Genomic DNA, 26,009 nt, shown 5'->3' with positions numbered 1-26,009 from the left:
AATACCTTCAAAATGCTAAAGTGGCTTCAGACTGGGCAGTTTGAGGTTGCTGTGAGATTTCTTTGGGGAGCAGTCCAGATAAGGCTCCAAGATGGCTGCTTTTGAAACTCACTGAAGACATATGCTCAGCATACACCAAAGCGTTCCAATGTAAAAATACTTTAGCTAATGCGAGATAATGTTTTTCTTTACCATTTCCCACAACATTTGTCAAAAAAGCATCTCTTAGCTTTCCCTTTTAGCTGAAATTGTATAGGAAGAAGCTGAGGAACTTTGAAGGAAAGTGAGGTGAAGAAGCTGAGTCACTTCACTCTAAATGAAAGGAGATCAGGTTACTTTGCAAAGTACCCTTTAAAACTTCACAGTCCTAGATAAAAGTACATTACATATAAGCAGTAGTAAAATAAATGCGGCATATTTTATTATCCATAGGAGTGTGGCCCAGTGGCTAAGATACTGAGCTTGTCGATCAGAAAGGTCCGCAATTATTTCGGCAGTTTGAATCCCTGGCACCATGTAACGGAGTGAGCTCCTGTTACTTGTCCCAGCTTCTGCCAACCTAGCAGTTTGAAAATATGCAAAAATGCAAGTAAAAAAATAGGGACCACTTTGATGGGACAGCGTTCCATGTGCCTTCAGCATTAGTCATGCTGGCCACATAACCACAAAGACATCTTCAGGCAGCGTTGGCTCTTCGGCTTTATAACTGAGATGAGCACCACCCCCTAGAACCAGAAACAATTAGCACGTATGTGTGAGGGGAACCTTTACCTTAAAGTTCACTTGGAAGGAATGAACAAACCCTTTTCAAGCTGCTACACGTTCCATTGTAGCAAGTTGTGTACTATACAAAAAAGAATCTTTCTGCCATGAGCGATGATACCCAAAGCCAAATCGCAGAATGGGAGGCTGAAAGTATTGATGCAGATTAGTTGGACTGGAGCACACTAGATGCAACATGAATTCCTTAAATAAGAATGCTTAGATTAAGTATTGCAACTGAAATTAAAGATTGTACGTTTTGTGATCAATATATTCTTTCCTGTAAAAGACAATCCCATTGTGCATCAATCTTTAAAATAATGGTGCATAATCTTTTTTCATATACATATGTCTACTTCATTTTCAGTAAATCATCTTCACAAGAGATAGCATAACAATCAAAACAATCTCTCATTGAGAACATGAAGTTGGATTCAGTTTTTATTTTTCCACATCACTCATCTGACATATAAATAGATTGATAAAGCAGAGTGCTGTTTATTATACTTGGGGAAAACTAGATTAGATAATAAAGCTGCACATTTTCTTCCCTTCATGTTTGCTGCACTTCAACTAGATGGTTGAATATGTGTGTGCTGCCAATCTGGAGCCAGATATAATTTGATTTATATAATGTTTCTGGTGGATAAACTATTTTGTGCAGAGGTTTGTGGGAAGTATTCCATAATGTAACTGCAACCTCTTTGTTTTTTGTCTGCTTGAAAATAAATGTAGGATAAAAGCCATTTTGTAAAATAGTTTTATCCCACCATAAGATTAAAAACTCTGAAGAGGAACACCTAGAACCCAACATCTATACCTATAGAACAGGGTTTCATCCACAGATGTATGCTCCTCATTAGATGCGATATGACTTTATAGTCTTTCAAGTTCAAAAATATCCTAGATAAATTGACCAAGAACTAGGAAAGTTGCAATGCAAAGCCAAATTAGCTACTCTTGCTTGATGAACATAAGGCTGCAGTTTCCAAAAAGAACTGCAGTCTGGTACACATGTTTATAGATGAGGGGATGTCATACTCAAGAAAAGGATGGTCACAGTAGAAATCTGAAGATATAATTTCCATTGAAAACCTTCACATTCAGTTTCAAAATGGTAGTTCTCATTTCAGACTGAAGGAAATACAGCTCACTGCTGTGATGGAATTTCTACTGTCTTTAACCAAGAGTTAAAATGGAAGGGGGGGGGGAGTAAAGCAGTAAGAAGAGCAGAATCAAAACAAGATGATTCTCCATTGCTTCTTGCTGCAATTTTCAGCTGTCATTCCTTTTGGAAGAGTGTCCTTTATTTCGGTATGTTGAATTTGAGTTGTTTTTCAGCACTCAAAATCAGAGCATACACATTTGTTCCAGATAGTAGCACATTGCCACATTTTCTCAAGAATGCAGTGAGTCACCTTTGCTGGAAGATGAATTTGGGGTTAAGTAATTTTGATTGCATTTCCTTTGGATATTCCAAACAATTTTGTTCCGTAAACTAGTTCATTGCTTGCTGTGATGTGTCTGGTGGCTTTTGCTGTTCTTACATCAGCAAAATCTTGGGATAGGAAAGGAGCTCAAATATCTTCCATATTTTAAAATCAGTGGGCCTGGGACAAAGAACTAAATGCTGCAAAGAATCTGATCCCAGTTTTCCCTTCAGCTCCCACCCAATTGAATATATGTTCATTTCATACTTCAAACACAACTCGTTTCCTTCTTTGTATATGTGAATGTGCCATGCCCAAGAGTTTTTAGAAGAAAGAAAAACATTTCATTAACCCTACTGGGATCAAATCAATCCTTCTCATGGTTAGAAAAAACTATAAGGAAACTGACTGCTAAAATACAGTAACATATTATCCAGTAATTATAATATTCACGTCATTCAGTATTATATGATAATAAAAACAACTCAATTCTCACTGGAAATGGCTTATTGGCTGCTTTTGTTATTTCTGATTGGTGGATCCCCTATCAATTTATTTATTAATTAGATTTTTATCACCTTTATTCCTTTTAAGTAACTCAAGCTGGCAAACATACACAATATGCCTTCCTCCAATTTTTCCACACAACAGCAACCTGTGAGATGAGTTGGGCTAAGAGAAAATTACTGGCCCATGGTCATCCAACTGGCTTTTATGGTTGAAGTGGGACTAGAACTCCTGACTCCTGGTTTCTAATATGTCCCCCATGTATATCTTATGGCCAGATAATTTTGTAACAAGGTGGCCAAGGTTGCAGTTGGAGATACAGCAGATATTTCCACTGCAAAACTTGCTTTATTTCTTAGATGTAACTTTCTAGCATTTATTTTACTATATCTGAATAATGTTTGCATATACTAATACCTAGATGTAATGAGCTATAAGAATAACTTTGAGGAACAGGAGGTAGATCCATAGCTAAGACAATAGTTAGATAAGAGAATCAGAGCCCAAAGCTGGAATGTAATTTGAGAAAGCGTACTTTGAGGGTGTTTTTTAAGTTAAGTGAGAAAAGGGAAAGGTGTATTCAGACTTGCCTTATTCTGTTACTCTAACTTTAATACAAGTAGTAGAATTTTTTTGTTTCATGGTTTGGACTACTTTAAAGGGCATTGCAGGTGGTCAGGGGAAGGTAGGAAAAGAAAAGCTGAAAGTTGACTAACTTTTTATAGCTAGAGCCACACTATTTTTTTTCTCAACATATAGAGAATTTTAAGGGTTTTAATGGGTTTTAAACCTTTGTTCTTTAAATGATTATTGGGGAATCACTAGGTTGTTGCATTTTGTGTGGGCAATTCATCAAAATTATTTCTTGGCTGAGAAAGAATGACTGGCCCAAGGTCGCCCAGCTAGCTTTTATGGATAAGGTGAGACCAGAACTCCCATCTCCTGGTTTCTAATCTGGTGTCTTAAACACAGGCCAAACTGGGTCTTATTTCTTTCCAGAAATCAGTGAATTAAAACCTGACATAACAATAAAGTTTTAGAGACTAGTTTTACATCCAAGACTCATAGTGGAGTCGCCATGTTTGCTATTGATATAACAAGAGAGTAAAATTAAACCTGACCTTAATTTACATTTCATGTGTCAGGATTCCAGCAGTTATCCTGGCTCGAGCCAAACTTCCAAAACTTCAAAGGATTTATTGGGAGTTAACATGTCCGGCGCTGCCTGGGTGTAGCCAACTCTGAGACACATAATTCATTGTCACCCTTGACCTTGGTTTTCCCTCACCTCCTGGGTATATTATAATTCATATTCTCCAATGAGACACATCCATAGCCAAGAGTCATCAATCATGTTCTCCAGTTAATTTTTTGTGAGCCAGAAACAGTCACCTAATTACTATCTCTGAAAAACTATGTAAGGAATGCACTTTCGATTTCCAAGCTGCCGCACTGTTCTTTAAACCCCTTTCCCCTGTCCCTTTCTGTTGGGAACTCTAAAATGACCATAGAAATATTTTATGAGTTGACATCATGCTCCTGAGATATTAACCTCTTCCTCTGCTTAAGTCATATTCTGTTGATGAATTACATACAAAAGATAATTCTGTTACTGCTTGTGTAAGTTGTTTTAAAAGGACTGAGTTCCACAGGAAAAGTAGTTGCACAATAGAATTCCTGTATTTGAGAGTGAAGAACTATCAGTCAAAATAACTTTGCAATGGTTTCTTTGAGGAGCTGCTCAGAACACTTTTGAGCTGACAGTTTCATGTCAGTAAATTACTGAAAACATACCTTTTAAATGTGTTGTAAGGGTACGTAATATTTTGTCTTGTTACTTGAATATAATTACTGGAATGTGATTATAAAAACTGCACTTTATTGCTAAGAATTTCCATTGGAGGGGATGATAAAGAAGCACTTAAACTTTTTTTTTCCAGTTTGAGAGAAAGGGCAAAATGGTGACTGAAAATCCTTTCCCCAAAGGATTTTGTTTATTTATATCCCACCAGGGAACATAACACAATATTCCTTCATCCTCCTATTTTCCCCACCACAATTACCCTGGGAGATAAATTGAGAATGACTGACCCAAAGTCCCCCAGCCAGCTTTCATGCATAAGGTAGGACTAGAACTCACAGTGTCCTGGTCTCTGGCCTTAACCACTAGAGTGCAAAGTGGCTGATCAATGACTTTTTAGAGCCGTGATGGCAAATCTATGGCACGCGTGCAACAGGTGGCATGCAGAGCCATTTGTGCCGGCACACGAGCCACAGGCAAACTTACTTCACTGCACGTGTGCGTGCCTCACAGCTGATTTTCAACTGCTTTGAGGCCTTTTTTGGCCTCCCAGAGGCTTGAGGAAAGGAAAGTCTTTGCAGGCCTTTCAGGATGAATAATAGGCCCGTTTCATCACTTCCTGTATTTCTGGAAATATCGGAAGTGATGAAACGGGCCTATTATTTGCCCTGAAAAGCCTGCAGAGGCTTTCCTCAAGCCTCTGAGAGGCCAAAAAAGGCCTCAAACTGGTTGAAAATCAGCTGTGAGGCGCAGTGCTGATAAGGGGGTGGCAAGGGGGGGATTGCACGCACATGCACAGAGTGGGCACATTGCCTTCTGGGTGCTGGCACACGAGTGCTCGAGCACAAGCGTGCACACAATTTTTGGCACAGGAGCCCAAAAAGGTAAGCCACCACTGTTTTAGAGTGTAACTCTTTAACTTGCCACACAAGGCTTGATGCTACTGTTAAAATGTTTGAAATTAACCCCATTAAGTACAGCAGAAATTATTTCCGTTCTGTTTTTCATTTCATTTTCCTTCTGTTATACTTTTGTTTCCTATTTTCCAGTTAGCCTTCTTTGTAAAATGCTATGAAAGGGGTATTTTAGTGTCACAGTATGCTGTTAATAACTAACAATCTATTTCAGTGGTTCTCAACTTTTCCTTCATCACAGACCCCCTTTAAATACCTTTTGTGGCCATGGACCATAGTCATGGACACCAAGACTTAACTCAAGATTTAAATTTCTTCAAGCCTTCATAAACCCTCTGTGGTGACATTGCCCCCGGGGACAATAGAGTGAGTATCACTGATCCCATCTACAATATTACTCTTAATCTGTAGTACTATAGAAGGGAAAAAATTGAAACTGAAAGGGAAGAGCTGCAATCATGTGATCCATATCTCAGTTAGGTAAGATACAACAAGACTTATGTCTACATATATAAAAACATCACTTTCATGGATGCCACAGCTTATCCTTACAGGTTTAACTTCAGAGCCATAACAATAATCAAGTCGCTACATTAATACTGAATCATAGCTTAAGGCATTGTCTCTTTCCAAACCTGTCAAATGTAATTTTGTAGTTAAGAAATAAATAGGGAAATATGGGTAATTAGAAATTGAGGGCATTCCCCAAGCTTCCTATTTAGGGATAATATATCTCTTCTTCTGGTTTTGTGGTATAAGTGTAGGGATCTTATTCTTCCAAAAACCCTCTAGAGAGAGGGAGGGAGGGGAGAGAGAGAGGGAGACTCTTTTATGCTGCTTGTCCATAGATTCATTGAGAATGTATTGCCCTTTCTCCTCTCCTTGCAAGCCTGTGCACAACTAGGGGAGAGGGGGTACGATTCCAAACATTGCTGGTTTGTTTCAATACTACGTTTGCTTTTTTAAAAAAAAATTATATAAAGCAGCTTCCTCAACAGAAGCAGTACTTAACCCCTTATCCTACTCTTGTTCTTATTTGCCTCACCCACAAATAGCTTACCTTTCCTATATTTATGATTCCATGACTCTGTTCAGAATCATTGCATTGCTTCTCTTGCCCATGTATGCAACTTGCTGAGAATAACAAGATTAATTGATTTGTAAACAAATCAGTCTATCATCTTGTCCATGTAGGGATTTCCCAAATCTAATTATTTTTGAGAAGTAATGCTACCTGAGTTTTCATCCCTTTCAGACTAAAGAGAAAGGACAGCAGGCTATAAATTATTCATAGGCTGCAGCAATACAACTAACCGTAACTACTGAATAAAAGAAAGAGCTGGTTGCTTTATTCATGAGCAGTAAAGGGTACAAAATATATTTTTCAAAGCAAGTTTTTAATGCAACAGATGAGAGACAGCTATTGATACATTTTGAGGAAACATACTTGATTAAAGGTCTATGCAGATAACCTAAGTACAGCAGAGACTCATTATTCTGATGAACACTGGTGTGAATACCTGGTCTTGTGAGGAAAATCTCCATGTCTCTCCTCTCTCAGTCAAGAGAGCATTCAAGCTTTAATAATAAATATGCAGTAATTGAGATATTCAATTATTGAGGTATTCAATTCAATTTAATTTCACTTTGAAAAATATACTGCTTTTAATGAGTTTAGAAAGTGGTAGGTTTCTGGGGGAGGTTGTTATCTCGCAGCACTTTTGACAAATACTCTCATAGATCATGGTTGGTAAACTGGCAATAGGCGTTACTTCACTTCCAGAACTTTAAATTCTTACATAATTTAAAAATTTTAATACATAAATTTTATATTGAATTATTTGAAGCAGTCTTTCCTTGCTAAAGAATGAAACTGACTAGGGTGGCATTCTAAACTTCAGATTCCACCACTGTTGATAAAGTCCTGTTCCTAAGTTGTCTCTCTTGTATGGCAGATACATATAAAGGAGAATGTAGACCAGAGTAGAGTAATAAACAGAGTAATAAACAGCTTGAAAAATAAAGAAGAGCACTTAGAATTGTGCCAAGGAGCTAAATGAGATACAGTGCAATTGTAATACAGTTATAATGTTTTAGATTTCTCAGTTCTTGTTAGTAATCAGAGCTATTCAGAACTAGCCATAATTTCTAAACAACTTTCAAAAGCCTTCAAAAATGATGCTAAATGTAAATTAATACAAAAGACGAATCCAAGAAGCTAAAATGTGGTTAAAAAAAATTACATTCAAATAATCTTGAATGATGTAAGAACTAGACTCCATTCTTCCAATCATAAAGTGTTATAATGCTGCCTCTCACTAAATTTACTATGAAAATAGGATGTTGAATTGATCCTGGATTAGGACTAATGTGAAATCTTAAAGATTTACATGATTTGAAAAATCCCTTATCCTTTGTACTTTATTCAGTTCAATTTCTCTTGCTTTAAATAGGGGGGAAGTCACGGATTTTTTTTGTTACATTTTCCTGATTGGATCTTAAGTCAAAATCTTTGAACAAAATAGTTTTGTGGTTGTCATGTGGATCACACCAGAAATCTATTGTTTCAGTATAGTGAAAAATTTTGTGCTAAGGACTTAAAATACATGCACAGACAATAATAGAAAATGAACTTGTTTTCTTTTTCTTTTTGGTAGTGGTTAGGGAAGAATTGCTTGAATGATAAAGTAGGTAGTATTTATAGGCACTGTTTTGTATATTCTAAAAATAAAATGGATAACTACTAGGTTAGAGATGAGCCATAATTTATAAAGAACCATAGAAAGTGCTAAGCAACAGCAAAAATGTATAAATGCTCCATAGCAACTCTGCTGCTCACTTTTTCTAATATTGCATTCCAAGAGGATGAATGTGGAATGTGGAATGTGGAATTGGGAGTAAAATCACCTCGTTGCTATGTAAAAAATAGTGTAACAGATTGTAGAAATCAGATTCTGTTTCTGTGACGGCAAAGAGATTCCAGAATACTATAGTGTCTCCTTGAAATTATTGACGAATTACACTCTCACACTCCCACTCCAGTAGAAGAGAATATATATAGCAAAGGATTATATTGTGCACTCTTTGGTGCTCTCTGACTTACTTACTTACTTGTTTGTTTGCAGACATTTCACTACCTGATAGGTAATATCATCCATGCTGGTGGATGTAGGGTTTGCTCCAGAAGTGATATTCAGCAGGTTCTGACCAGTTTGGGAGAACCAATAGCGGAAATTTTGAGTCGTTCGGAGAATCGGCAAATATCATCTCTGACTAGAGATTTTACAGTATCCTTCCCCTGCCATGCCCACCAAGCCACGCCCACAGAACCGATAGTAAAAAAAAATATTCTTACCACTAGTTTGCCCCCTGTTATATACAGTAACCTGGTTTGGAAACTCTGGTGCAGGTGTGCTTTTCTGCATGTTACTTTCTTGATTAGGGTTTTGTTTTCTGCTCTATTATTTGTCTAATGTTAATATTTGTTTATCTCCATGTTGGCTGATGGAAAGTACATGTTCTGGTCCTTTCCATTTCTTTCTTATCTTTTTTATTGTCACTTTTGAAGGGTGTGCAAATATGGTTTACCGCTGTGTGTCTATTATGTCTGATTTGCCTAAATGTCAAATTTCCAGGAATTGCCTAGTATTTTTTTTTTTTATTCCTGTGGCTCAATCTTGTTTGTTTTTTGGATCTTGCCTGGACATGTCTCTGCGCCTTTCTGGCAAGGTATTTTGTAAGTGGTTTGCCATTGCTGCCTTCTTAAGTCTAAGAGAAAGTGACTGGCCCAAAGTCACCCATCTGGCTTCATATCAAAGGTAGGACTAGAACTCCCAGTCTCCCAGTTTCTAGCTTGATACGTGAACCATTACCCAAACTGGCACTCTTTTTTTCTCTTTTTAGATTCAGTTTAATCTAAATACTGATGTACACTCCGCATCTATAATATTCAGTGTAAGGACTATAACAGCCATTATGTAGGGAAGACAGACAGAAACTAGCAATCAGAAGCGTAATGGAAACTTCTTAAGCTGCCAACACACAGACAGACTCAGCCATAGTTCCAATTGAGCAACTGAGCATCCTAGACCAAGCTAATAGTAAACTAAAATATAAAACGTATCCAATAAATCACAGCAAACAAAATAGTAAAATAACAGCTTTTATTCTGTTCCCTCAAACAAATTAGACTGATAGGCTCAGAATCTAAAATGTTTCAAAACATCTATTTGGAAATTCCCACTGTACCTTAGATTCCTTTTGATATAGCAATAGCACTTAGACTTACATACCGCTTCATTGTGCTTTACAGCCCGCTCTAAGCGGTTTACAGAGTCAGCATTTTGCCCCCAACAATCTGGGTTCTCATTTTACCCACCTCAGAAGGATGGAAAGCTGAGTCAACCTTGAGACTGGTGGGATTTGAACTGCCAAATTGTAGGCAGCTGGCTGAAAACTTAAGAAATATGTGTGTGTGTGTGTGTGTGTGTGTGTGTGTGTGTGTGTTTGTGTGTGTGTGTGTGTGATATAGTACATTATCAAAACTCTTTCTTTCCTGCTTGAGTTGTGAAATGTATTTCTTTTTTAAATACTGTCTTTATACAATAACAAGAACCTGTTTCCATGGTTATGCTATTATAGTTCACATAATTTCTCAGAGGGGTCTGCTAGCAAAGTTTCTGTTTTAGATATAGACTGCAATACTTGACTTCTATTACTGTTTTCCTACCAAACTCAATAGTAAATGTAAACTGAAACATTCAATCTTATAAGGCAACAGATCTGATATTTTATGACTGTATATGTATGTGTGCATATGTGCACATGCGTTTATGCACACATATCTGTATGAAGTTTATCTGAATGAATTTTTCACCATTCACTATGACACTTTAATGCTCTCATGTTATTCCATAGATTTAAGATTCAATAAATGTAAATGCATAAATGGTTAATTAGCATTTTAATGAAAAAGTTGCACAAGAAGAAACAAAGTGTTAATAACTATAAGTTTTTCGAATAAGACTACATGACCCAAAGATAGGAAAGGATTGGTATACAGTATATATCAAACAAAAGACATGAAAAAATTATACAAATTATTAAATTATTGTACTGATTCCTTCTGTAAGTTTTTCATTAAACTGTTACAAAAAAGAATATCTACATATATTAAGGAATAAAAGCCAAATGAACGTGCAAGTTGCAGAAAAGCCAGAGATGGATGGACGATTACCATATTGTCACTATAATTGGCAACCAGTATAAGGCTGGCAGAATAGGAAGAGGTGACAAATGAAATCATAATTGGAGGAACAAACAGGTAATATTCTGTTAGCTGAAAGTAATTACAACTTAGAATATCTGATTATGAAAGTAAGAATGGAAAGAGAAAATTCAGGTGAATGTTAAATGTTAAGACAAAAGTAATTTCAGTCTCCATACTGAATAAAAGTATAAATGGCGGCAAAGAAATGAAAGTGGTAGTAGATTTGCTTTCTTAAGCTTTGGCATAGGGTAGGGATGGCAGTAGAAAAATAAAGAGATCAGTATTAGAAAAGAAGGTAATCATGATAGCAAATATATTTTCAATGTCAATATATAACTGTAACAGTACAATATCATAAAAAAAATGTGAGAAAAAGAAAATAGATGCTTTGAATTGTGGAGAAACTCCAAGAAGAACCTATCAGTTTTGTGGAAGAATAAAAACTGACGTGAGACAATGTTCAGCAAACAGAAGCTCATATAATTTAATAAGGTGATGATAGATTAGAAAAAATGAGAGAGAGAGAAAACAAAAAAAGAATGGATAAAGGACCTAGGCTTATTGCTATTGATAGTTTGACCTTAATTGTCCTTGTAATCACAAAACCTGACTTGTCTTGATTTCATCTAATTAGATAGACCACAGAACATTCATAGAAAACAAGAGTGATTATTAATAAAACCATCTGAAGAGGAATATCTTCAGGAAGGCTACTTGTAATGTTAGGAAGAATCATCTCCCTGATAATTATATGTTCTGGTTCCCACAGTTTTTCTTTTTATGTCTTCAAATAAAGAAATAAAATTATGACAACATAAAATTTTTCATTGAAATATAGTTTTACAGCTTCTTCAAATCTATTTTGTAATTATTTCTCAACATTTAAGGGTTATTATTACAGGTAATCCTCATCTTAAAAAGTTCATTTAGTGATCATTATAAGTTACAGCACTGAAAAAGTGGCTTGTGGTTGTTTTTAACATTTATGACTATTGCAGCATCTCCATGGTCACATGATCAAAATTTGGACATTTGGCAATTGACTCATACTTATGATACTTGCTACGTCCCAAGCTCATGTGATCACCTTTTGTGACCTAACAATAAAAGTAAGTGGGGAGGCCAGATTCACTTAACAACTGTGTTACTAACTTAACAACATTGGTGATTTACTTAACAACTCTGGCTAGAAAAATCATAAAATGGGGCAAAATTCACTTTGAAACTCACTTAGCAACAGAAATTTTGGGCTCAATTATTGTAAATTGAGGACTTACCTATATTGTATCCCAGATTAACTTGCAATTTCATGAAAAACAATTGAGGGTTTTTCATTGGAAAAACAGTTCTTGCCTTGTATTTGTATGACTACCAAGTGACATGTATATAATGGGTTTCCCTTCCTTTCTTAGGAATTTTCACTGAGTGCTAAGAATGCCATTGGAATGTTATGTGGGAAAGAAATGACTCTGCTTTTTCTCTTCTATTTCTTCCCATCCTTCTGATGCTGTTGTAAGCAGTTCGATTCAGAGGAATTTTGTTCTACAACCATGACTGAAGAAAAGAATCTGGGAGTGTCTCAGAATGCCTTGTCACCTTCAAGAAGTACTAGCAGCTGTTCTTCTAAACAAGGAAGTCGACAGGTAAATGCAAAGTTATGTTAATCTTCGTTTATAACCTTCTAGATTTGTGAAGATTTGTGAAGAACATGAAATAACCTTGGCAACTTTAAGACTTGTGGACTTCAATTCCCAGAATTCATCAGCCAGCAAAGCTGGGAATTGAAGTCCCACAAGTCTTAAAGTTGCCAAGGTTGCAGATCCCTGATATATAGTATATTAAGTCCTGGCCACATGATTATTTCAGAGAACCAATCTGATGTATTGAGCACGTAATATCAATAACTCCATCATGAATTTTGTATGTAATATCAATAATTCCATCATGAATTTTGGACAGTGTTAACATGGCATCATATAACAAATCTAAGACTTAAATAGCTATGCATTTGGCATAGCTATCATTCTCTTGTAAATCACAGTGTTGATATTTCATTCTTAGCAGGCATTTGCTGGAGAATTTATTTATCTGAAACAAAAATACTGCCACACTTAAAAAAAAATTTTTTTAACAAAAAATGGGCTCATGTATACATGATTATATGTACACTGCTCAAAAAAAAAAGGGGAACACAAAAATAAGACATCCTAGATCTGAATGAATGAAATATTCTTATTAAATACTTCGTTCATTACATAGTTGAATGTGCTGACAACAAAATCACACAAAAATTATCAATGGAAATCAAATTTAGCAACCCATGGAGGTCTGGATTTGGAGTTACACTCAAAATTAAAGTGGAAAAAAACACTATAGGCTGATCCAACTTTGATGTAATGTCCTTAAAACAAGTCAAAATGAGGCTCAGTAGTGTGTGTAGCCTCCACGTGCCTGTATGACCTCCCTACAACACCTGGGCATCTCCTGATAAGGTGGCAGATGGTCTCCTGAGGGATCTCCTCCTACACCTGGACTAAAGCATCCCCCACTACTTGACAGTCTGTGGTACAACGTGGCGTTGGTGAATGGAGCGAGACATGATGTCCCAGACGTGCTCAATTGGATTCAGGTCTGGGGAACGGGCGGGCCAGTCCATAGCATCAATGCCTTCGTCTTGCAGGAACTGCTGACGCACTCCAGCCACATGAAGTCTGGCATTGTCTTGCATTAGGAGGAACCCAGGGCCAACCGCACCAGCATATGGTCTCACAAGAGACCATATCTCGGTACCTAATGGCAGTCAGGCTACCTCTGGGGAGCACATGGAGGGCTGTGTGGCCCCCTAAAGAAATGCCACCCCACACCATTACTGACCCACTGCCAAAACAGATCATGCTGGAGGATGTTGCAGGCAGTAGAACGTTCTCCACAGCATCTCCAGACCCTGTCACGTCTGTCACATGTGCTCATTGTGAACCTGCTTTCATCTGTGAAGAGCACAGGGCATCAGTGGCAAATTTGCCAATCTTGGTATGCTCTGGCAAATGTCAAACGCCCTGCACGGTGTTGGGCTGGAAGCACAACCCCCACCTGTGGATGTTGGGCCCTTATACCACCCTCGTGGAGTCTGTTTCTGACCATTTGAGCAGCCACGTGCACATTTGTGGCCCGCTGGAGGTCATTTTGCAGGGTTCTGGCAGTGCTCCTCCTGTCCCTCCTTGCACGAGGCGGAGGTAGCGGTCCTGATGCTGGGTTGTTGCCCTCCTACGGCTTTCTCCACATCTCCTGATGTACTGGCCTGTCTCCTGGTAGCGCCTCCATGCTCCATCCTCTGGACACTATGCTGACAGACACAGCAAACCTTCTTGCCACAGCTCGCATTGATGTGTCATCCTGGATGAGCTACACTACCTGAGCCACTTGCATGGGTTGTAGACTCTATCCCATGCTACCACTAAAGTGAAAGCACTGCCAGCATTCAAAAGTGACCAAACCATCAGCCAGAAAGCATAGGAACTGAGAAGTGGTCTCTGGTCACCACCTGCAGAACCGCTCCTTTATTGGGGATGTCTTGCTAACTGCCTATGCTTTCCACCTGTTGTCTATTCCATTTGCACAACAGCATGTGAAATTGATTGTCAATCAGTGTTGCTACCTAAGTGGACAGTTTGATTTCACAGAAGTGTGATTGACTTGGAGTTACATTGTGTTGTTTAAGTGTTCCCTTTATTTTTTTAAGCAGTGTATAAAGGTCCTTAGGCAAACCAGTTTGAAAAATTAGGCTCAGCATGAGAAGAAATGGGTTTATTATTAAAAGAATAACTATAACTATTAACTTTAAGTATGGAAAGTAGGATGCATTCCCTCCCAAAAAGTGGGTGGAAATGTCTTATACAGCAAATATTGCTGAAGCCCCGCCCACCGCCTCTATCTCCCAGCAATTTGCCTCCTTGCAGCAAACAGCCAACAGCCTGGTCAGCTTCACGACAGCCTGATTAGCACAAGCATCTGAGGGTTGGTTGGACTGGCCTCCCAACAATCAGCTGTTTCAGGCTGCAGGAATTGCTGTAGCCTATTGCCTCCGCACGCTCCATTTTCAGCCTCTGCATGCCATTTTCAGCCTCTGCACAACCCATTTTTGGCCTCTGTGCCTGTCACCCCACCCCCACCCCATTTTCAGCCCGTTCCGAACAATAGATCTCAGGGATAATATTGCCACTCATTTTTTTATTGGAAGTTCATTCTGATATTTATTTTCCTCCTTCCTTTTCAGTAACAATATTGGAGAGTGTTTTTATAAAGGAACAACTGATCTGAATATTTATTTCAATAGGAAAATATATACTTGAATTAATAAACAAAATTATAAAGAACATTAGATGCAATCTGTTGTATTTTGTAATAATATTCCTAACATGTGAGTTCTCTGCACACAAACTGCTTTATTTTCTTAACTCCTCCCTTCCAGTTCTTTTATACTGTGTCACCTCAAAATATGTCCCTCACTACTCTCTGTCTAACATTGGTTCCTCTTCACAGTTAAACATCAACAGGTTCCATTTACCCTACACCACATCTCCCTTTTCTAGAGAACAAAGGGTAGACTACCTTTATCTCACCAGACCTTAAGAGGATTATTCTGCCTCTTTTGTTGAAGGTCTGTTCCTATCTAAATCCTGTAGGGAAGAAAATGTTATCATATAACTATTTACTAATCCAATACACCTAACTATGTTTAAACTGTTCTGCATCTCAGATTTCTTATTGAACTACACATCAACATTAACTCTTTTTCACTTTCTCAGTTCAGAGATTCAGTCTCTCTGGTTTAACTATAGCTCTCCAAGACCTTGTCCTTGGAGTAGCTATCACACTAGGAAGTTTTTAAGTATTTTCCCAGGTGATGTAGAAACATGTTCACTGTTTGTCTCTGGCAACTCCTGCTGCTCCACCGCTCCTCCTTCACTTGCATGTGTGTGTAAACTGACGATTGTGTCTCACCACACCTTTAGGTACATCCACCAGATATGAGCTTGGACTCATGTGATTCTGCAGCACAGTTCCAGATCCTTTTGTATCAGTGACCCATACATGCTCTCCTGATACCAAATCACTAAGAGGTTTTGCATGATGTCTCCTGTTGTAGTATTCAGTATTCAATTTCCTCTTCTCTCTCTCTTTATGAGAAAAATGGTCAACATCTGGCAATGCTGGGTCTAGCTGAGAGGGAAGAATCAGCACAGTGGTACAAAGACGTCGCTCCTTAGGCAGCTTAGCTGGACTGAATCCACTCTGGAGAGGGGTAGCTCTGTAGGCAAGCTGGGCCAGATAAGGGTCGCTAGCCTTTTTCAAGAGACTTTTCACTGTCTGAACTGCACGTTCAGTTTCTCCATTACTTTGTGGAAACTTTGGACTGCTGGTAACATGTTTGAACCCATATGTGGATGCAAAATGAGAGAAATCTTGGCCAGAAAACTGTGGTCCATTGTCTGACATCAACTCCTCTGGAATCCCATGCCAGGCAAAGATTGACTTCAGATGGACAATGACATCAGTTGACTTAGTATTTGATAGCAGTGCTCTAGATCTTGACATATCTAGAGAAATAGGCTATCACAACTAAGTATGTTTTCCTTCCAACGACAAACATGCCAGTCCCTAACTTTTGCCATGGTCTTTCAGGGCACTCAGATGTCATGAGTGGCTCTTTAGGATTCTGATGCTCTTGAATACATGTCCTGCATTTGAGCACCATTTCACTGACCTGCTGACTGAGTCCTGGCAACCACACAGACTGACAAGCATGTTCTTTGCATTTCACCACCCCTTGGTGTCCTTCATGCAGCCTCTCCAACACCTCATTCCTTAGGGTGGATGGGATGACAAGCCTAGTGTCTTTCAGTAGTAATCCATCTTGTACAGTGAGTGTAGCTCGTTCTGGCCAGTATCCTCTCAGTGCAGGTTCCTGTTTTGCATGCACTGGCTATCCATCTGCACATAATTTCATGACTCGAGAGCAAATACTATCAGCATGCAACTGCTTTTTTATGATTTCCATATATGTGTGGCTAACAGGCAAGGTGTCTACTACACAGTCCACATATATGTTAGTGCTTTCCATCAGCTCCAGTTCTGCTTTGGACATGTGAAAGTCCATAGGTGAATGTGACAGTGTGTCTGCTTTCCAAAGTGACTTTCCGGGCACATGCACAATGTAGTAAGAGTAACACATGAGCCTCATCCTGAATCACTGAATTCTCAAGGGTAGAAGATCTAGTACTTGGTCTCCAAACAAACTGACAAGTGGTTTGTGGTCAGTCTCCAGGCAGAAATGCTTTCCTAGGTGGAAATCCCGAAATCTTTCACATGCCCAGGTTAGAGCCAGGCCTTCTTTTTCCACCTGTGCATAGCATTGTTCAGTTGGAGTGAGTGAACGCGATGTGTAAGCCACAGGCTTCCATTTATCTCCCCACTCTTGAAGAAGAACGGCGCCCAAGCCATATGACGATGCATCCTCTGACACTTTCGTTACTTTGTTTGGATCATACATGGCCAGCACTGGAAGGAAAGACAAAGCATCTTTCAATGTCTTAAAATGCCCTGACCTGTTCCACATCCCAAACCCAACAGTTTTTCTTAGAAAGGAGATCACGAAGTGGCTTGTCTTTTTCTTCCAACTGAGGGATGAACATCCCCAGCTGGTGCCAAGAAAACTCCTCAGTTCGTTCGCACTAGAGGGCTCCTTAATAGCTTTGATAGCCTCTGTTTTCCTTGGGTCAGGTCATATCCCTGCATCAGAGATGATGTGACCCAAAATGACCACCTCACTTCTGGAGAGTTCACACTTATCCACATTCAGAGTGATTCCCTCCTTTTCCAGTTTTTTTAGCACTGCATGGAGTCGATTGTCATGTTCTTCATGGTCCCATCCCCACATCAGTAGATCATCAATGTGGCAAACTATACCTTCCAGCCCCCGTGTAACTTCTGCCATCATACATTAGAAATGTTCGAGCACTGAGGCAATGCCAAATGGAAGACGGTTAAAGTGGAATCGCCTGAAGGGTGTAATGAATGTGGTATACTTTGCTGAATCCTCAGTGAGGGGTATCTGCCAAAACCCCATGTTGGCGTCCAATTTTCTGAACATTTTAGCACCAGCCAGTGTTCCAAGACTCTGTTCTACTGATGGTAAAATGAATTTTTCACGACACGCATACGTGTTCAAGCCAGTCAGGTCCACACACAAATGCACCTTTTTGCTGTCCTTCTTGGGCACCACTACCATGCCTGCGCACCAGTCCATAGGCTCTTCCACACGAGTGATTACTCCCAAGTTTTCCATGCGTTGAAGTTCATCTTTGACTTTCCCCATCAATGGTAGGGGAATACTCCTTGGGGTTTTCAAAGAGAAAGGTACAGCATCGGGTTTGAGCTTAATACAATAAGGTTGTCGAACCTCCCCTAGGCCGCTGCATAACTTAGGATAGCTTGACTTCAGGTTTTCCATGTCAATAGTGTCCACACGAACCAACAGACCAAGAGCTACAATAGCTGGCAGTCCCAGCAAAGGTATACTCAGGTTTTTGACCACATACATATTCTCTGTAATTTGTTTTGCTGCTTTCTTTAGCTGTAGTTTGCCAAACCCCATCACTTCCAGTGGAATTCTCCCTGGACCCAGTAGAAGTCTCTCGGCTTTTTGCAGCACCAGCACCTGTGTGTTGTGAAAAATGTTGGCAAAATTCTTCTGTGAAACAACAGTGACATCTGCTCCGGTATCCAACTTGAATGTGATGTCTTTATCCGTCATTCTGATTTCCACAGTCCATGGATCAGCATGAGATGTCACAGAGCTGAGAAATAAACTTCTCTCCTCTTCCTCAATGCCATGCACAGCCTTGCTTGTAAAACATACACGTTGATAGTGACCCTTTTTTCCACATATATGGCATTTAGTATCCTTAGCAGGACATTCCTGTCTAGGGTGAAGCATGCCACCGCATTTGTGAGACCGGGGTTCTTTAGTGTTTTTGTTCTGCCTGCTTTGAGGCTTTGCTCCATCATTCTTTGCTCTGCTGAATTTTTGCTTTTCTTTCTGATGCCTGCCTTTAAACAGTCTGTCCAAAAAGTTCACATCCTTTAGGTTTACAGCAGTAGCATCACTTTTCAATGTAGTTTGCTGTTTTTTAATCTCCTCTGATTGTCTTGCCATATTAATAGCTTTATCCAGATCTAGGTCTTTTACCATTTGCATGCATTCTGATAGCCGTGTATCGACCAAGCCTACTACAATCCTGTCTCTGATGAGCTCATCATGTGGTGCACCATAGTTAACAGTGTTCTGCTAATGCATAGAGTGCTGTGACAAATGCATCAACTGTCTCATTTGCTTCTTGTTTGCGCATATTAAATCTTGCACGCTCATACACAATGTTCTTTTTTACTACAGAGAATTACTGAAAGCCATCTCTTACTTTAGTATACAGATGCTGATCAACTTCACTGAGTTTCAGGCCATGCAGAACATCATCTGCTTTGTCTCCCATACAGTAAATCAAAGTGTTCACCTGATTTTCTTCAGAGCTTATTGCGAGATTGCTTGCTTGCCTAAATCTCTCGAATCGACGTATCCATTTTGTCCACTCATTTGGTTTGGAAAAATCAAAGGGCTCTGGTGATTGGATGTTAAAAGTAGCCCTGGGTGTGCTAGCCATTCTGCTAACTCCTTCCTCATTCTGCTCATCCCTACTGCCGCTCATTTTCCTCTTTTGGGTAGACCTCGTTGTTCAGTTACTATGTTACAGAACTTCTGACACCATGTCGTATTTTGTAATAATACTTCTAACACGTGAGTTCTCTGCACAGAAACTGCTTTATTTTTCTTAACTCCTCCCTTCCGGTTCCTTCATACTGCGTCACCTCAAAATATGTCCTTCACTACTATCTGTCTAACATTGGTTCCTCTTCACAGTTAAACATCAACAGGTTCCATTTACCCTACACCACAGTGATCAGTGACTGGAAGTTCTCCCTAGACCAGAGGTGGTATTCAGCAGGTTCTGACCAGTTCTAGAGAACCGGTAGCAGAAATTTTGAGTAGTTTGGAGAAGCAGAAAATACCACCTCTGACTGGAGATTTTACAGTATCCTTCCCCTGCCATGTCCATCAAGCCATGCCCACAGAACCGGTAGTAAAAAAATTTGAATCCCACCACTGCCCTAGACCTGTATAAAAATTCATTGACTTACCTCCCTTTTTCAAGAACGTAGATTAATGTATTATTTCTCATGATATCAACTGCTAATCAGAGTACCCGCTTCACTTATAGTCATCCTTTCTTTTTGTATTCACAACACAGTTGAAAATTAACATTCTAAGATCTTAGATGAGCTTGATTATAATGTTCATGTGTTTCATAGGCTACTTCAGTAATAAGAAAAAAATCAGTATTAAGATGAGATTTTGCTTTCATGTCATGTCTCACTGAGTCGATTTATTTGTCTGTCTATCTGTCTCTCTTTCTCTCTCTCTCTCTCACAGACACCCACATATACATTTGAAAGTCAGACTTGCTCATATATTTTCAAGGTCTCTAGGACACATTCTTTGAAACAAATAAAAGAATAAGAAAAGATTTGGTGGATTACAAATCTATTTGCCTAACAGACTGTTTTCAAAGGAGGCAAATCTAGTGCTTCTGGGGGGTTTATTGCCAGATCATGAAGAGGTGCGGGGGGAAACCCCTCAGGAACTGCTTTTCAACCCTCAGGAACTGCTGTTGGAAGAATCTGGAAGCACATATGTTCTGTAGACAAATGGAATCATCTTTTGCTATGATTTTATGAACCCCAATTATTAGAGAAATAGCATTTGTTGTAAATGCTCAGTTGCAAACTTTCCAAAGTCACTTAAGTGAGATGGGCAGTATAAAAATTCAATTAATAAATAAAATAAATGAATGCTCCATTTAAAATTATTTACAGATGAAAAATAATAATACTTCCTTTTCTATTCTGCTTATTCAGCTTATTAGGAAAAAACATAGCTAACAATAGTTCAAATCAGCAAACCTTTATAAGGTCTTTATAAGAAAGCATTTGCATGTTGATGAAACAACAGTTCTTTCCAAGTAGTAACTTTTAATCAACACCTTCAAATCAGTATTACAAAGGTACAAAGAGTAAAAAGGTATTGATCATTCCTTAATAATCCCACACAAAAAATTGATACTGCTCTTCCAATAAATCCTACTGCTTTCTATACAACTGTATTGGAATCCTTGGGCTTGACTAGGGCAATGGTGGCCAATTTATTATACTTCATAAATACATTTGTTAAGTGGAAAAATTACCAAAATGAGTTAAAGATATGTTGATCTTTGGATGACATTACAGGTAGGCCTCGACTTACGACCACAACTGAGCCAAAATTTCTGTTGCTAGTAAGACAGTAGTTAAGTGAGTTTTGCACCATTTTTCAACCTTTCTTATGACTGCAGTTGTTAAGTTACTATCATGGTTGTTAAATGAACCTGGCTTCCCCATTGACTTTGCTTGTCAGAAGGTTGCACAATGTGATCACATGAACCCAGGACATAAATATGATGTCATAAATATGAGTCAATTGTCAAGCACCTGAATTGTTATGTAGATGCTTGCAATGGTTGTAAATGTGAAAATCAGTCATAAGTCACATTTTTAAGTGCAATTGTAATTTTGAATGGTCACTAAATGAACACTTTGTGATGCGTTGCGGGTCCCAGTGCCAGGATGAATCAGCTGACGACCTGCACCCAGGCAGACTGTCTGGGCGGGCTCCTCTTGATGGCAAAGATGACAGCGACACAAAGGTTTCTTTTGGTGAGAGGAAGCACAGATAGTACTACGCACCTCTCTTTTATTGTGTAGCAAGTGGGGGGTTAGGTTACACATGAGGTTAGACAGGAATAGGGAATGTTGCCATATATGGCTAATCCTTATGCTATGGCCAACTCAGGTTTTACACGTTGCTGTTCCTATAGTGTCGCCCTATATGTGTATTGGGTTTTCTGAGTACGTGACTTCCTACTGATGTGTCATGATATTGCAACATCTCCTCTGTTTTTATTATTTTGAGGCCACTCTGTTCTTTATGCTGCAGGATCTTGTCCTCTTCCGAGTCCAAGTCCTGCCGGCATATTAGAATGCGAGGGCCGTCTCCTTTCTGGGTATTCATCTTCGTTCTCCTCCGAGTCCGAAGTGAATGCCAGTAGAGACCTTTTTTCTGCTGGAGTGTTGATCTCGGACCTTATTCTTACAAGCATGTTTATGTTGGTAATCTCAGTATCAATAATGGCCAGTCGTTTTTTGAGGAATTGCATTATTTTCCCAAATACACAAGGGCCCATGGCACACAGCAATAGGAGCAATATTAATGGTCCAGCAATTGAGGAAAGAAGTGTTGTGAGCCATGGGGAGAAATATGATGATACCAAGTCTTACCTGCTTCCCTTTCCTTTTTGCGTATTTCCAACCGCTCTTTTAATTTATCTAATGAATCTTAAGACACAGCCAACAATCATTGGTAATTGCAGGGTTGCTGGCATTGAGGAGGAGGTAACTAGAGTTTATTAACCGTAGCAAAGGTTGGGGAACTGTATGGCCTGGACGATATTCTACCAGGGATATGTTTCTATTGGGACCTACTTGGATAATGGGCCGCTCAATGATGAGTTTTATAGTAAAGGTATTGCCATAGTCGTACCCATCAGCATAGATCCGGATTCCCCAGGTAAGACCCGCCTCCCACCGTGTAGTCAGCCTTTTCCCTCCCGCTGAAAACAGAATATACATGGGATTACATGGAGTCCATATGCCCCCTGAGGGGCAATCAGCTTGATGCCAAGAACCATTTTGGAAGGCAAAGATATAATTGTCTTTGATCGGTGGTGACCAGGAGATAGAACCGGTGGAGAGACATGACCAAGCGGCACAGAAGGCGTCTGCGGGGCCTCCGCAAACGCGAATATTCTCGTGAGTCTGCTTATGTCTGGGGCAAATATAAAATTGATAGTGATGGACGAATCCCGGAGAAGGTGTGGGTATCTCGGTCGTGCTGGTGTAGGCGGTGAGGCCTACCAATATCTGTCCGACGTCAGCTTTGAGGGTAGGCCACCAGGTGTATGGGTGAGTGGTGTTGCTGATGGAAAATAAGACACGATCGTAGGCATCATATATTGTCCAAGTTTGTTTCACTGGCTGGTGTAGATTGAGGGGGTTTGCAGGCAATGTTTGTAGGAAAAAGGAAGAAAATAATGCAGTGAAGAAGAGGAAGCAGTTATTCATCATGGAGCTTCAGCCAGTGGAGATCCAGAGGGTCTGCGTTGGGTTGTGGCTGATCAGGTGGGGAGGTGTGGCAAGGGCGCACACAGCGACCAGGAATCCAGAGAACTTTTTCAGGTAACTGAATTGCAGCGTAGCCTCGCCCCCAGGTGATAAGTTCAGCAGGACCCTTCTAAGCTGGATCTGGGAGTTGCCTGTAATAGACAAATGGTCTTGCAGTGGGGAGAGAGGGTTTAGTGAAATGACGAGACACAGCAGACGAGGGAGGGTTTCCAGTGAGGTTAAGGAAATTAAGAGTATACAAACAGACATTTAACAGATTTTGCAGTGTCGGGAGGTTGGGGGCTAATCCCTTTTGACCCGTGTACCGATCAAGGGCTTGTTTAAGCGTTTGGTTTGCCCTTTCTACAATAGCTTGCCCTTGGCTATTGAAAGGATTCCAAATTTGTGGTTAATGGACCAATGATGGCAAAACTCCGAAAAAGCAGAGCTTGTGTAGGCAGGTCCATTATCCGTTTTTAGTATTTTTGGACATCCCAACACTGAAAAGGTTCGAATACAGTGGTTGATTACCTGTTTTGCATTTTCGCCCCTTTGGGGCGTGGCCAATATGAATCCTGAATAAGTATCAATGGTAACATGAAGATATTTCCATGGGGCAAAAGGAGGGTATTGAGTAACATCCATTTTCCACGTATCACATGCCTGAAGTCCCCTGGGGTTAACCCCTTGAGGGATAGCTTTCACTTGGAGACTGCATGTGGGGCATTGTTGGATGATAGCAATTGCTTCAGCCATGGTAATGCCAAATTGTTTGACCAGAGCCTTTTTATTTTGGTGAAAATAAGCATGACTTTCTCCTGCCGTTAAGGGGGCAGGTTGTGTTTGAGCAGCAAAAACCTGTTGGCAAGCAGTATCAGCTCTGACATTTCCCTCGGAGAGGTAACCTGGAAGGTGCTAAAAGGGAAGTCTCCACGGAGGGGGAAAGATAAGAGCCATATATGTGAAATACTACTTGAGTGACATACAAGCTGTCAGAGATAAGATTGATTGGGATGTGAGGAAATTTTTCCAAGGCTAAGATGAGGCCGCTAGTTCTGCTTTTTGGGCTGAGGTCTGAAGAGTTGTACGACAGGAATGCCATACTTAGAAGCAGCAGTTTTTAATTCCTTTAACAAAGCCCACTCCAATGGAGTATAATGAGGGACAGGATTACCCCCAGCTGCGGGGGTTTGAAGAATCATAGGGAAACAAGAAAGATCATCTGCAGATAGCTTTCCTTCCGCCAAAGCCGATTGAAAGGCATTACGGACAGGAGGATCTGTCACCGTGGAGGAAGGAGGCAACAGAGAAGAGTCAAGGGGTGGGGGGGAGTAGGGTGGAGGTGCCGAGGCAGCAACAGGACAGAGTTCAGCAGAAGATGGGTCTGAGGAAGACTGGATAGAATCATCAGGAAAGAGAATATTAAGGGCAGCCATAATGGCACGCCAAGAACAAATAATCTGAGACGGAGCCCTAGGTGGTTCATGCATCCATTTCCCCATTCGTTCCCAAGAGGAACGTTTAAGAGTGCCTTCCGCGGGATACGCGGGGCAGTGTTGTTGAACATAACTCAAAAAATCATTCAAATACTTTATTGACAGAGGATATACATTTGTGCCGTTAGCCTTTTGCAAATAATTTGCCTTCTTCACTAAAGAGAGAAGTTCAACCCTATGCTTAAGCTGAACTTGAGAAAGTGAGGAGCCCATACTTACGATGCGCGAGCCTATTCCAGGTGCGTAGTACAGGAGTGAAGGAAGCGTATTCCTAGACAAGAATCACGCTTTGTCGGGGACGTATCATTGAGACGATCACGTCGGGGTCACCAGTTGATGCGTTGCGGGTCCCAGTGCCAGGATGAATCAGCTGACGACCTGCACCCAGGCAGACTGTCTGGGCGGGCTCCTCTTGATGGCAAAGATGACAGCGACACAAAGGTTTCTTTTGGTGAGAGGAAGCACAGATAGTACTACGCACCTCTCTTTTATTGTGCAGCAAGCAGGGGGGGGGGGTTTAGGTTACACATGAGGTTAGACAGGAATAGGGAATATTGCCATATATGGCTAATCCTTATGCTATGGCCAACTCAGGTTTTACACGTTGCTGTTCCTATAGTGTTGCCCTATATGTGTATTGGGTTTTCTGAGTACGTGACTTCCTACTGATGTGTCATGATATTGCAACACTTTGTAAGCCAAGGGCTACTTGTGTTAAAAATGCAGATATCAAAGATAATGATATCTTTTTATTTTCTTTTTTCCTTTTCCACGTAAAAAAACTTTAATTCTAATTCTGTTTCTATAGCATTTAATATTATAATACTTAAAAAGAAATAATCATGACCTTGAATTACATTTTTACTTCTCCAAAACACAATTCAAGAAGTTATGATGGATATCTTGGAGAACATATTTAGTGCAACAGAAGAAGAGCAAAAAATTAGTTGTAAACATTATAAAATGTTGCCTTCTTATTGCTAAAAAAGAGATTGCTTATGGGATTTTAACCCTTGGAATCAATATATGGCTGCTTTCAATCCTGCAGACCTATGATTTTGATGAATTAACTTCTTTAAATCTCTGCTTTACATAGAAAGCTCTGGCACTTCTATCATGCTGCAACTGTGGTCTGAGATGTAGAAAAAAGTGAGAAAATAAAGAACAATTATCAGTACAATTATCTTCAGGTTTCTGTAGGGATTCCACTGAATTTTTTGAAGTATAGCAGTGGTCCCCAACCTTTTTTGAACCAGGGACCGGTTTCACGATTATTTATTCTTCCATGGACCGGTACCTGAGTAATGCGAGACTCCACCGCCATCAGGAAGGCTCTTCGTTCGAAGCTCCCCCCCCCTTTGACAAAACTAAGGCGCGAGCACCCAAACGCCGCTTTCCAACTGAAAACTCGGAAGCAACTGAAAACCCAGAAGTGCCATTGAAACAAGATGGCAGTGCCCAAGT

The 26,009-nt window shown here is 39.8% G+C and overlaps 2 protein-coding genes across 14 annotated transcripts in view; one reads left to right on the top strand and one right to left on the bottom strand.

The window, feature by feature from the left end:
- The window catches only part of PALS2 (protein associated with LIN7 2, MAGUK p55 family member), a 240,270-nt gene that overhangs the window by 46,512 nt on the left and 167,749 nt on the right, over positions 1-26,009 (bottom strand). The gene's annotated exons all lie outside the window — the stretch shown is intronic.
- Positions 1-26,009, top strand: part of OSBPL3 (oxysterol binding protein like 3) — a 115,415-nt gene that overhangs the window by 19,825 nt on the left and 69,581 nt on the right. For 11 of the 13 annotated variants that reach the window (XM_087915301.1, XM_087915299.1, XM_087915300.1 and 8 more), the window contains one exon: positions 12,201-12,326. The exons of 1 other annotated variant lie outside the window; for it this stretch is intronic. In XM_087915301.1, coding sequence (XP_087771427.1) covers positions 12,234-12,326 — 93 coding nt within the window. In that variant the 5' untranslated portion in view covers positions 12,201-12,233. The remainder of the gene's footprint in view (positions 1-12,200; positions 12,327-26,009) is intronic. One more of the 13 variants, XM_087915295.1, reaches the window with a different exon arrangement.

This window comes from Pseudonaja textilis, chromosome Z (genome assembly GCF_049901715.1).
Source record: "Pseudonaja textilis isolate UNSWEBS1 chromosome Z, rPseTex1.2, whole genome shotgun sequence".
In the NCBI taxonomy this organism is placed as follows: domain Eukaryota; kingdom Metazoa; phylum Chordata; class Lepidosauria; order Squamata; family Elapidae; genus Pseudonaja; species Pseudonaja textilis.
The sequence above is the reverse complement of the archived record's forward strand: the minus strand, read 5'-3'. Positions and strand labels throughout refer to the sequence as shown.